Source organism: Oryzias latipes, chromosome 1 (genome assembly GCF_053564925.1).
Source record: "Oryzias latipes strain Hd-rR chromosome 1, Olatipes_Hd-rR_3.1".
In the NCBI taxonomy this organism is placed as follows: Eukaryota; Metazoa; Chordata; class Actinopteri; order Beloniformes; family Adrianichthyidae; genus Oryzias; species Oryzias latipes.
The window spans coordinates 34095388-34109584 of record NC_136237.1 but is presented as its reverse complement, the minus strand read 5'-3'; the positions used below and the strand labels follow the sequence as shown (position 1 = coordinate 34109584).

General features: G+C 38.2%; 1 protein-coding gene across 4 annotated transcripts in view; it reads left to right on the top strand.

The window, feature by feature from the left end:
- septin9b (septin 9b) overlaps nt 1-14197 on the top strand; it is an 82806-nt gene that overhangs the window by 27781 nt on the left and 40828 nt on the right. For all 4 annotated transcript variants that reach the window (XM_078946310.1, XM_023955394.2, XM_023955395.2 and 1 more), the window contains one exon: nt 6919-7599. In XM_078946310.1, the coding sequence (XP_078802436.1) occupies nt 6919-7599 (681 nt within the window). The remainder of the gene's footprint in view (nt 1-6918; nt 7600-14197) is intronic.

Genomic DNA, 14197 nt, shown 5'->3' with positions numbered 1-14197 from the left:
TGGTGAATATATTGATGTAAGGATGATGAGTGTAGAGCTGCCAGGCAAGAGATCTGGAGGAAAACCAAAGAGGAGGTTTAGAGAAGGAGGGTCTAAGGGCAGGGATGTCCAGGGTCTGTCTTGTTTAGCAATTAGCTTTTGTTCATATTTTATGACTGTTTTTATAAAATGATTGAAGTGAAGCCTGTTAAGACAACTGCATTGTAATATTAATAATGTATTTAATCGATTTATGGATGAAGAGAACAAAGACATGAAGGTAGCTGGTGTTAGAGTAGATTCACTGTGGCAACCCCTGAAGGGAAAAGCCAAAAGGAAAAGAAGAATTATTATATCAAGCATGACTTATGGGAAATGACGGAATATATTGCGACATTTTTATGTAATCGTAACAAAGGTGCTGCTTCAATAATGGGAAGAAATTTCTTATCTAAACACACGCATTTGAGGTTTTACAGTTCCTATTTGTTCCTAGACCTTTGTCTATTTTGTCTATATATCCAATTGAAGAAAAAACATATCTTTGGTTTTAAGGACATCTCAAAACTTAACTGATCACAGGTCTTTTAAATGGGCCAGAACAGTCTTAAAAGTGTAGGCAGGGAATAGTCCCACCTGTTGGGTGCAGTGTAATATGACATCAATAGTGTCAAAGCAGAAAACAGTCACAGCTCCATCAAAAAAGTCTGAAAGCAATGATTAACTGTAAATGCTCCTGTAACTTCAATTAGATCAGAAGAAGGTTATTTATCCAAAAAACAGTTAAGAAATGCACTAAATGTTATTTAGTCATAAATAACATTTATAGTAAACACGTCATAGAAGACGTGTTTACTTCAAAAACAAGTATTTGGTCAGAGATCAGACTTGGTCAACTTAGGCTTTTAAATAAGAACTTATGATATTTGGTTACATAATTTAAAATATGTATAGCTGTTGTGGAATTTAAATGTAATTTGAAGTTTTAGGTTAATGCTTGTCTGAACATCAAGAAGCTTGTAGGGGGTTAGTATTTTTGTTGTTCCTCTGATTCTGGCTGTGTTTTGGGATGTGAAAGTTCTTGAAGTCACAGTAAGGTGCTGGTGGTTTGTTTCCACATTACTCCACAAAGCTGTGATATAGAGTTGTGAGAAAAGCTCACTCGACTGGACTTAAAGGCTTGTTTGTTTTTTGTCTTGACAGTGCTCTGCTGCTCCACACACAGTGGCGAGTCTAACAAGAAACTCTTTCGTTTTTTGGGTTGAGTCCATTATAGAAAACAAAGATCATCAGACAAAATCACATATCATTTTTCAACTTTTATTTTTTGTTGTTGTTCTGTCTGCTTAAGATCTCTGGACCCATAAAGCTACCTCACTCCTTCCCAGGATAAATGGTTGGAATGTACAGTTGAGCCAAATATGACATGCATCAACCATTGAATGAATTGGCCCTAAAGGTGGTGAATAATGGACTTCCTTTCACAATTTCCTGAAGTTCTAATGACATGTCTGGACCACTCACAGCAAAGCCCTTTCCTGGTTGAACTGTCTTAGTTCTTCATCTGTCTTTGCAAAGCAGTGAGTGCCTCTTAAGATCAGTTTAGGGCATGAGTTGCTTGTTCAAGAACGTGGTGAAGGAGGGTTCTTGGAAACGCTTTTTTTTTCATATGGTGTTCACACTGGACTGCCACTACCTGATACAACCGTATGTATTTACAACTGGAAGGGGTTTGGTGTGAAATGTCACAGCGGTGCAAATCCCACTGTCCTTGCTCCTGGCTTTTTCTTTCAAAGCTCTATTCCGATAACTTATCATATAATTCCATTCGAGCACAAACCGCATTTATTAATTTCTCTTGTCATAGGTGGGTATAACTTACACTAGTGTAGTGTAAGTTATCCGCATTTATTAATTTCTCTTGTCATAGGTGGGTATAACTTACACTATCGTTATAAATACTTCATGATAAACTTACTATACGTACTACAATCGTACGTTCCAATTTAACGGCTTCCCCTACGGCAGCAATAGCAGCTAGGCCGCCAAGCAAAGTGGTACACAGGCAGTTAGGACCCATGTTTGGTTTTGTCCAAAAACACTAAGACACACAGGCAGGCAGAGCAGGGACCAAACTTGCAACCTGTCGATAATGCCTTAGTCATGTGCAACTTTTTTTTTTTTTTAATGCGTTCCCTTGACAAAACTATGTCACATTTGATAATTGACTGAAATTATCACAAAGAAGCAGCTGCCTACATCACCACATGCTGGTGTGTAGTAATTATCTGCAGACAGAGGTGATCGTCTTGCTCCTCATCCAGTGCTGTGTGATTCATCCTGTAAAATGGGCTGGGTTTAAATATTGTCGTTTCTGCTAAGAGGTCAGCGAGCTCCAGTTAATCACTCTGGATATTTTCTGCATCCCTCGTTGTTGCTAGGTACTCTCTGCCAACACGCATTCACTTCCTGCCAGAAGTGGGTTTCTTCATCAGTCCCAAAGTTTCCCCTTCATTGTGATGAAGGTTCCTGTCGTCTGTACATGCAAAGTTTTACGAGAACATTGCAGCTTAAAAAAAGGAGAACTTGTTTCACTCAACCTCTGATTTTACTTCTCATTTGTGTCGACTTCAGCAAACAGCCACAGCCCTCCCTCCCTCCCTCCTTCCAGTTCATTTTGCACAGATTATCAGCCAAACCATTCGGGAAGCCTGCAGTAAATCTAAGACGGTGAACTGCACTGCTGCTGGGCAGCACGAGTAAACTTGACACCATCAGTGGGCAGCAGAAGGAAATGTGTGTTTGACAGCATAGCATTAGGGTTTTTCTTACCAAGCAAAATACCAGAGTTTGAAATTTCACTCTTTGTTTTTTGGCCTTGTGCTGTCAGTTGAGAGGTTTGGTCATGTTTTTCCCTGAATGACCGTGTCCACTTATGTTCTGTGGTCACAGAAAGCAGTTGGATTTCTCTGATATATATATATTTTTTCACATTTGCTTAATGTTAGACTTAATTAATTGTTCATAGAGTGAAATATGAGTTTATATTGTGCACCCTTTTCTACATAGCTTGATTTACATGAAAATGATAACTTTAACATGCTGTCACACTCTTTTAGTTTTGGCTTTTTGATGTTACAATGCAAATTTTTCATCTGCTTTCCTACAAAACCTTTAAGGAAATCCATAAAATCGATCAAACGTTTGTTGAAGGTTGATTTACTTTAATATACAGAAAAGTACCTGGAGTTTTTGGGTCTCTGTGTTTGATATGCTGCACCACCTACACTTTTCCTGTTATAATTCTGATTTTTTTTCTTCACATAATTATTTCTTTGTTTTAATAAAGCTAAAGCCCCTTGCCTTGCCTTTACATCGAGCCCTAACTTCCGTTATTTTCCTTGTGCAATTCATTTCACAATACATTCTTTTTCATTGTTTGCATTTGCAGATTATTTGCTGCGACTGCAAATTTAACACATCAGTCATATGTTCCTCATTTGAAGTTGTATGATGCAAGGAATCTTTTATTTCTTCATCATCCCTTGTCAGAGCTGCTAACTGGTAATTTTACAGCCTAAAAGATCAATGCTAATCAAAGCTAATAAAACAGCAGCAAAACAAGGCTGTAATATGTCACATATGTATTTCTAACTTGGCTGATCTATCTTAGGAACTGCAGTTGCGCATTATATGTGCTCTCTGTGATTGCACCACCAAATGCTACATGGTGGAACAATGTAAACGTTTTTTTACTTCTTTAGGTTTAAAATTGGAAATTCACACCACACCAGCGGAAGACATCATTTTTTTAATTTTAGAATTCACTTTAAAATCTCCGTTTTTCTTTTTGGGGCTCCACATCAGGCTTCATATTATATTTTTGAGCTTGCTAGATTCCACAAACCTTCTTGTACTCTTAGATCATCAGGTCAGTTTTTTATTGGTTGTCCCTCACACACATTTTAAAACCAGAGGGAATTGAACCTTCCATGCAATGGGGCCCAAATTCTGGAAAGCTCTGCTTCTGTCCCTTCAGGCTTCACTGATTCAGCCAAGATTTTAAAAACGCACCTGAAGATCATTTTATTTTAACATGGTTTTTGCTAATCTGTGTTTTCTTTTCTTTCTTTCTTTCTTTTTTCTTTTTTTTGGAGCAGTCTAAGTTTTAAGAAACCAATATTTCCACTAGATAGATGTGTTTGCACTGTTTTGAGGACAAAGAGCACCAAAGTTGTGATGTATATAAAAAGTCTGGTTTATAAGGGTTTTGTTACACCCAAAATCAAAGTTATTACAACTATACAATAATTTGACTTGAAAGTAATGTAAAGCTATAAAGCTCATACACCCATTTAAAGAATTATTAAATTCTCAAATACATTTATGGGGGTAAATAATTCAGTGTACAGCAGTCAAAAAACAAAGTTTTTTCTCCATATTTCTATCCTTTTTCTTCATCTCCCAGCCCCCCCCCCCCCCCCCCCCCCCTTCCAAACTCATGGCAACTCCCTCATTAGTGCATCTGGTTTAAAAATGATACTGGGTGTTTGTGTCCTTGAGGGTAAACGGTGACACCAATGATAAAGAGGCAGCTTGACCCGGCACCTGGTCTGCATTTGGGCAAACTGTGAACAAACAAAAACTGTGTTTTCTGTGGTCAGTAATCATGAGTTGCATTGTGTGAGCTGTCTTATCATCCGCACTGGAGGCACGGCAAGATATTGCCCGCTGAGCAGTGATATGCAGTGAAGGAATGTGGGGAGATGAGGCTTCAGTTTGCTGTTCTTTTTTGTGATTTTCCACTTTCAAGTCTATAAAAATAAAGGTGGAAGGAGTTATTCTCCATGTTTTTATTAGTCTAGCACACATGTATACCTATGATATTGTACTGTATAAAAGGACAATGTTCCTATTTATCTGGCACAACTGAACATTATCGAATGAACACTGTCCAGATGTTTATAAAAGACAAAAAAAATGATGACTACCTGATTTGGAATTTTTCCAAATGCTTTTTTTAATCAAATCAAATCAAAACAAATAAAAGTTCAAATTTCCTTGTAGAGTTTCAACAAATAGCCTTGACTGCATAACCAAACTGGAAAGAAATCTAAAGGCCTTTAACAGCAGATCTACAATTAGATTGTTCATTTTTTTCAAAACATGTCCCATGTAGGAGTTGTAGCATAATCCTAAAAGAAATGTGATGAGAAATGTGAATGTACAAAGATGGCTAAAGGCTAAGCAGGTGCATGAGCTGTATTTCAAATGTAGCACCTGTCTTCATAGATGTGATGTTTTTATTAAATCATTGGTTTTCTCGTGACTCTCCAAGATTAAAAAAGCTCAGATTTTTTATTCTGTTACGCTATGTGCTGTATTTCCGCTTTCTTCAAAGGCCCAAAAAGATTTGATCTCATTTACACTCATTGGCACAGTTGGTACCAGTGTCAGTGGGTTCAGTGTCTTGCCAAAGGACACTTCAACACATGGGGGTGCAGAGTAGGAAGCACACCTCTTACTTAATTTCTAAGTTACTCATATTCATATTGTCATTTTGGCACTTGGAAATCAACCACTTGTCTGGCTTTAAGTGTAAACAACTCTCACAGGAAAATCTTAGTAAAAACTCCAGGAGACTCATTTGCTCAGAACACCGAGCCATGCAGCTCCTGTCAGGTTATTAGAAAGCAGTGTAAATGAGACTTGATTCTACTGGCTACTCAGCCAAAATTAATTGGTGTCTCTGAGCCAAATCCACCAAGAACAATTCTGACCCCCCGTGAAATATAGAACCGTTCTGAGGCAGACAGGTTTGTTGTACTAACAGATTGGGTTTTAAAATTTTTGTCCAAGCAGAGTTATAGTATAAAGGAGGGGATGCTGGATTACAGTCCCCTCCTATTGGACAAAGATTCTTAAAAATAAGCCCATAGTTGTGCGACACATGCTTAGAGCTTTTTAATAGCATTATGAACTCAACCACTAAGAGTTGCATGGAAACAGACTGTAACCCACCTCAACCCACAAGCGGCTCACATAATCAACACTGTGTCCTGAACTGAAGGAAGCATTCTTTTGGGTGTGCGTTGGTGGACTTATCCGCTTTGTGTGGTGTTGGGATGCCCGTTCTTGGCCACTGGCTTTGGTGCTTGGCTCAGTGGAAATCAAATTCAAGTTGACTTTCAGCCAAGTGTGTTCAGTCCCAGGAGGCGATTCTGTCCCTCAGTATTTTCATCTTTACTCGTTCTATTTCCAAACATTCAAACTGCTTAAGGGCGATGTGCCCCAATCTAATTACTCATTTTGTCAAATTAACAGCAACAAAAAAAAAAAAAAAAGCAGAGGTCATGAAACATCTCTGCCCAAAACCATGATCAAATTAGCTTGACTGATTTCTTGGTACACACAAATCAACTGCAGGTGTGAAATCCTACTTTTTATTTTTTTTAAAGAAATAATGCATGTGCTGAAGTTTGTTTCGTACTCTGTGCATTTCTGTGCAACCACAGTCGCTGCTGCTCCACCGCGTCCACCCACAGTTTACCATTTTATTTTGTTTTCCCAAAAACTTGAAAGTGGTTGCACTACTCATAAAGTCAGCATAATCTTTTGATTATTGTTTTATGAAGCTGTTCTTTCTTTATAGAATGAACTGTCTCGACACATAAACTTGTCTGTGAAGAGAGAAAATTTAACAGTACACAACAAATTAAGTTGTTTTTTTTTTAATTGTGGTTTTAAACCTTTTTTTTGGGGGGGGGTGACTTAGAGTTGTTTATCATCTTCTGTTAGAGCCAAAGTAAATCTGCAATACTAAAATAACTGTAGATTATTTAAATGCTGAAATTGGACAAAACAAAAATACAAACAAGAATCTCTGAAGTGATATTAATATTTTCAATTGTTCATGTTGTTTCTTTGTTTTCCATGCAGCCCTGAAGAGGTCTTTTGAGGTGGAAGATGTTGAGACTTCTTCTCACTCTTCACCCGGCTCCCGTCGGACTACCAACTCGCCTCACCGAAACGCCATGTCTCCAACCAGCATCTATTACCGTGACCTGGGCACTGCCAGCACTGCCACCAACAACAACAACCTTAACTACACCCAGCCACGCTCCATCATGGGAGGAGGCGGCTCCAAAACTCCTGAGCCTGTGTCGCGCCGATCTGAGCTCTCCATTGACATCTCATCCCCCAGCAAGCAGGTGGACAACGTCACCAGCCCCGCCTCCACACGCTTTGGGAGCAGCGGCGCCCTGAAACGCCCTGAAGTCCTTGGGCACTCCAAAACTGCAGAGACGAGCCACAAAAGGGAGGTAACGTTTGCCAAAACCCCATCTGACTCCCCAGTGATCCGTCGCAGTGAGGCCAACAACAACAACAACGGGATCAACAGGACCCACGAGCAGAACCACTCTCGCAAACTGGAACCTCCCAGTCCAGCAGATCTCCGCAAACCTGACATTAGCATCACCAGGGCTCCTCTAGAGAACAACGGTCACCACACAGCTGTCCACCATCCACATCACCCCAACCCTCACCACAACACCATTGTCACCACCATTCGCTGCTCCTCGCCCAACCATGCTGGACGCAAGTCTCCCAACCCTGACAGTAAGCCTACCTTAATAGGTGTTTGTTCCAAATTATTTTTTTACATAAAAGCTTATTAGTCGAGTTACAAAAAATAGGGCTTGGATGAAATTGTCTAAGAATTAGAAGTAGGAAAATAACTAAACCCATTCTTAACCCAGTCAGACAACGACACACATTGTGAATCAGCTGATTCTGATGTGGAGAAAATCGACTCTGCATATTGCATATTCACAACACAGTAAAGTAGCTTTTTTCTGCGTCAGAATACGCTGGAATAATGTTTTTTGCGTAAATGGTTAAAGAGTTATGGTAAGAATGTGAACACTGAAGCTAAACTTCTGGTGTTAAAGGGAAAAGGTGAGTTGGTCTGCACTGAAAAGTGATGTTTTAAAGCTAACCAGGTCAAACAGATGTGGGGTTTTAGCATTTTTTGTTCTTATTCTTATAAAGCTGATTACAGTTTCCATCAAGTAAATCTTCTATTAAAACTTTGAAATGACATAAGGGTGAAGTTGAGATGCTCAAGGTGCCTTTTGTGTTTCCACAGCAGCAATAAGGTGCATCTCAAATATGCTCCTTTTAAATTTGTTCATCTTAGTAAACTCACAAGATATCCAGCTCTGATATATGAAGACAAACAATGCTTCCATAAAACACGTGGACAGCCACCACAGGCTCATTTTTGTCAGGCTCTCTGGCTGATTTAGTCTCGGTGTTTGGGAGCTGTGGTCCTTAGTTAAATACATATGGTTGAATATTTGTTGTAATTTGTCATTGAAGGTGTTCTTAATATATTCTTCACTTCTTCAGGTGGCTTAATTCGTTGTCTGCATCATATCAAGATTCATAATCCACTGAGAAAGTGTTTTCTCTTACGCTCTAAGCTTCAGAAGCCGTTTTAGCTTTTGCTCCTGATTATTATGATGTGGCAACGTCAGAGCTGGACAGGAAGTTCATTTGAGTCCAAGTACCTTCTGGCAAAATAAAATGACATTTTCCTTTGTGAGAAAAGGCCACATTATTTCGAACGCACATTTTTTCCATAATTCGTTTGGATTTTCTCTGTCTGCTCTGTCTGATCAAACCACCGAAACAGACCGAAGCGAGTCTTGGGTCTCTCACCAAGAGACAAGCCAGCAACAAGAACAGCTTGTTTGATTAATATGATGTATGTATGCCTGCCAGTAATAGAAGTAGCTGTGTCCTTGGAGGCCTGGCTGGCGGTAGAAAAAGCTGACCGCCTGTGTTTGTGGTTGTCTTGTTAGTGCCGTATTGGTGCCCGAGAGGTTTGTGTGATGTGATGGAAGTCGAACCTTAGTGCACCAATTTTAAATGGCACATCAACAGTAATTAGTGTTACATTAGATGGGAAACTATGCGCAAGAGGGGAGGATGGTTTTGTTTCTAACAAGGTTACATTAGTATTCTATGATTCCCAAGAGGACCTGGTCAAGTTACATATGGAATATGTCCAGGTTCAGAGTTCAGTTAAAGGTGTAATGGAAGCCTATCAACAGAAACATCTTTAAAAGATTTGTTGTTTTCCACTTTTCACAAATTTGTGCCTAGATTGATTTGTTTCCATTACTTTGTGGTTAAATTTTTGTTTCTACCCAACCTAATTTACACACACATTCATATTGTTTAAATAAGCCATACTGTGTGGTGTTTTAAGGTAATCAGATCTTTAGAATATAAACTTTTACAACTTATCCCATTTGCTTTTCATGCCCTCATGCATCAGTCACCTGCATTGTAGAACAGATCTCTGGATTGAAGATGATCCCTGTATTTTGGTTCTCTGGCTTTGAAGGAAAGTGCCAACAATTTAATTAAATTGTCTTAGTGATAAAAAAAATGCAACGTTTGACTTTCTTGCATTTTTAATTCAGTAAATCTGCTGCAGCAAAATTTGACACAGGGTGTATTTTATTTTGAAAGAACTTGGATGTGCTTATGTCAAAAGTAAGTTAAAACTGTTAAATAAAGTCAAATCTAGCACATTTTACTAATACTGTAAATAATTAATAGTTAGAATTTATAAAGGAATGGCTTAATGACCACAAAAACTTGAATAAGGGGAATATTTCTGAACAGTGAAGTGGTTCTTGGCAGCAAGAACGTGGAGCAAATTGGTCCAGTTTCACATTAAATGTTGCAGACCTCTGATTTAAAGGATTTGTTTACTGTTTTCACAATTCTTAAGAATGCAAATAGATCAAGGGAGGCATGTACAAAGACCAGAAGACTGTTGTGTTGCTCTGATGACTCCACTCCGTTAAATCTGTACGCAGTCTGCCCAATGCAAAGCCTCAGGACTTGCAATAAAAATGTAACCTAGCTGCTTCCCTGTGGAGGTGGTTCTATGTTTAGGCGGGTCACAGTGAGAAAATTCTACAAAAAATGTCTTTCTGACTAAATTGAATTAATTTACCTGCTTTTATTTTTAGTGTTTTTAATGTGCAACCTTTTTGAGTCTTCTATGAGAGACACATTAAATAACATTTGCAGGCTTAAGCCATATGGATATGCATCTTTTAAGCACAATGTTTGTACATCATTGGAAATTTACTTTATTTATTTATGTTTTTTCTAAATAACCTCATCCACTTAATTTATCTCACATTTTTTAATGGCAACTGTAGTTTTGGTCAGCAGTGGAACTACTATTAAAATGTTTTGTTTAAAACAAATAAAAATGTCAAGCTATGTTGATAAAGTTAAATAGGATGTTCAAAATTAACAGCCTAATTAGGCTATTTGTTTCCTCACTACAATGATCAAACAGGAAGTCAAAAGATTAAGTTTTCATTAGAGCTTGACAACTTTTTTACAAAGAACTGTAGAGTTCCTTTTTTTCATCTTAACTTGTCTTCTATTTGTGAAAAGTCTATTTACACAAGTTTAATACCCATATTATTGACAAAAGAAAAAACTGCCAAAAGAATGAAAGTACAAGACAGTTGTTTGGTTGAAAGGGTTGTTGGAAAATTCAATTATAGTTCTTGGAAATTGAAAGAAAAGGCATTGGATGCGTAAACTGAGGCAAAGCCTTCAGCTCTTTAATGTGTTCTTCTGGAACCAGTTTCCTTTTGGAGCTCAAGAACCAGCTATTTTCTTTACAGTGACTCTGTGGATTTGACCACAGTTTCTTCTTTCATCATGACCAGCGGTTCCACAATCTAAGCTTTCTAATAAGCTTTTGTTTTTCCAAAATCTGTTCAGTTTAATCTCAATTTGCCCTCAAATGAACGTAAATAGCTGCCAATAAAATGTTTAGTAATTTTCATATTACAGTAACATGCTTCTATGATTTTTGCTATATTCAGTGTTTTTACTCAAACATTGTTGCATTGATCTGTTTCCAACTCCATCAACACAATTCTATCTGAAGTTTTTGAGTGACCATTCTTGTAATCAAATAAACTTTTTTTATATTGGATACAAAAATATCTGTCATGGCTGACTCAGATGGGACAAAGACTTGCCATATACATTGGCAAAATAAAATCCAAGTATGGCTTACCAGCTTTATGCGGCTCAATGATATGTTCCAGTATCTACAGTAAGTACAGACACAACCCCACTGTCTGCAACCATGAGTAGAACCTTGGTTACCTTCACCGGCGCTGTGTAAGTGATGTGATGTGCCCTAAATCTAGGCTAAAATTCCTCAAAGAGATCTTTTATATGCAAACCTTTACAATTTTGGGTCAATTGGCACTCCAAAATGTCCAATAAGCACCCCTAAAATTAAAATGATGGATTACAAAGACTTTTGACGGCATAATTTTTTAAATGATCATGCTGTGAATTTCAAATAAATGCAGCTATATTTTAGAGAAGGCCAACTAAATGAATAATGCAGAATGAGTGAATCAAATGTGTCTGTTTGGCAGAAGAGCTGAATGTGAATTCAAACCTCAATCTACTGAACGTATAAACAGTATGTCTGGCCTGCAGAAACCTTTTAATCAGAAACTGAAGCAGTAAGCAGTAATTTGTTTTCATGTCTGTCTTGTTTTGATAATGTGAAAGCATGCTTAAAAACTTCAGTTTAATTCAGGATAAGGGTGCTCATTTGTTGCTTGAATTTATCGCAAATCTGTTTTCCTAATGGCGTTTATAAAAGGACCTAAAAGGCCTGATGCAATAATTTATTTCCCTTTTTGTTTTGTTTTTGTTTTATACTGAAATCTCTCTGCTTGTTTCAAATTATGTGAAGATGGTGTCTGCAATTTTCTCCTGAGAAAATGATTGTTTTATTTTAATATCAAAATGAATAAACTTATTTCCTACAACAAATAATCAAAGCCAAAACAGATGTTGTTGAAACAATCAGCTTACCGAAAAAGAGAAAAGTACGACAACAAAAATGACAAAGGCACGGAAGTACCAGTGAAATTGGCAGTTATTTAGACACAGCTCCCACAGTAGATGGTGAACCTCACCGTACTGGGAGAATTTCTGAAGGATCTCATGAACCCAGACATGGATGTGGTAACCGATGCTTTTGTAGAGCTCTTCAAAATACACCTATCCACATAATCATGCACTGTAAACGAGATGTACCCAAACACCACTCCAAAAAGCGATCAGGCTAATAACATCCGGTAGCTCCTCCCCCATGCACAAGTCAAGTTTAGGAACACATTTTTGGACAATCGTCGAGCTGCAAATTCACTGCGGGTCCAAATAGAGGCGTGTTATTGTTTGGTGTGAACGCAGCAAAACACTGATGCTAACCTATAACCACAATGAGCAATGTGGGGTTCAGTGTCTTGCCTAAGGACACTTTGACACGTGGACTGGCAAGGCGGGAACCAAACCTTCAATCTTCCAATGAGAGATCAACTGCCTTACCTCTGCACCATGGCCGCTATAAGCTAATGGATATTGAAATTAGGACTGTGACCAATACCCATTAGCTTATCGTATAATGGGTACTGATTGCAGTCCTAATTAAAATACCCATTCACTTAGTGTTATGGCTCCATGCTCAACAAGAAAAACTGTATTGGTAAAGTCAGTATTCCAGGTATTCTGTCATTTTATTTTGATAAGATATAATCTCCAGTTGACTTTAGGCCATGTGATGTGATATTGTTCTGGCAGGTTTTCATGGTTGTTCAAGCCTTAAGATGAAAATACTGCAGTTCATCATTTAGGAGATGTTTTCCTGTCAGAAATAGAACAATGTCCCAGTGTCTGTGTGTGTGTCCCTGTGTGCCTTTAGTGCACTTTGTCACATTTTTCCTAAAGTGTTTTTGCAGCATGTAACTATTTATCTCTCATCTACATCTGTCCTGCGGATTTTGCACGGTTCTTCTCTGCGAGTGGGGGTTGCAGCCCATCATTTGTTCACAAGGAGAGGCCCTAATAGGGGTCTAAATGAGGGGGTGACCTGCCTGGAAGTCTCTGAGGCTGAAGCTGCACGTACTTCACTTTGCTTCAACCTATCATCAAAAAAAAGTGAGACGAAAAAAATTCTAATCAGACAGAAAATGTTGGTGCTCGAGGTTAAATTGTGTCCAAGAGTGAACAGGCTTACTAATCAGTCTAAAAATTAGTCTGAAATGTTTGGTTATTTCCCAGCATTACCCTTGTCTGTGGAAGTTTGGTCAGTGAGCTGCTTTCCTGCCCATTTAGTTTTTCCAGAAGGAAACGACTGTTCACATCAGTTGTGTTCACACACACAAATGCTCATGGAGTCCACAGTGCTTCCTTCCACGTTCTGTCAACTGTGATCATTTCCCCCCGCAGTGCGACCTCACTGCAGGGCACTTCCTCCTCCTGAGGTCATGTGATACAAGTCAGTCAGCCTCCCAGCACATGTTCCTCTGTACTTTGATCTGAGCATAACAAAGAATATAGATAGACCAGGATGTTTACAAGAGAGGACTTTATGGAAAAAAAGCAGGGAATCCGCATCCACTTTGTGTGCGGTGTGGTTCCTGCTGCTGAACAAATGCGTCATTTTGGGGGGACTGGAGTCCACTGACATCACACTCTTTAAATCACTTTGATTCTCAAAGCAGCAAGGAACATTGTATCTAATTAAAGTAACTTTTGGATCCAGTCCACCATAAATTGAGTAAAACGTTCCGTATTATAACCAAAATCATAGCCAAAATGATTCTCCTATCATATTTGATATGATGGGAGAAGAAGATCAAAAACTAGATTCTATCAAGGAAAACACTCTGACAATTTTTTTTATATTATTTGTAAGGATGACATAAGTTCTGCAGTCAGGGATGTGAAGTTGTTCAGAATTTCCATGTGAACTGAAAAACTGTTGTGTGGTACAATACGGGCCAAAATAAATGCAAAAAAAAGAACAAATGGTTGATGTATTTAAATGAAGTGCAATTCAGACACTTAATCTGCTGAATGCCAAAGGATTTTATTCAACCATAAAACAATCCAGTTTAAAGACCCCATGTTTTTATGGCAAAAGCAACGCAACATTTGGACGAGAGTGTTCACAAAAAAGAACACACACTAAAAACAATAGTTTTCAATTAAAAGAGCCCATAATTTTGTTTGTACTATATCTAATTGACAATCCAAAAAATACAAAAAAATTGGAAATGAGTAAAACAAAATACAAAAA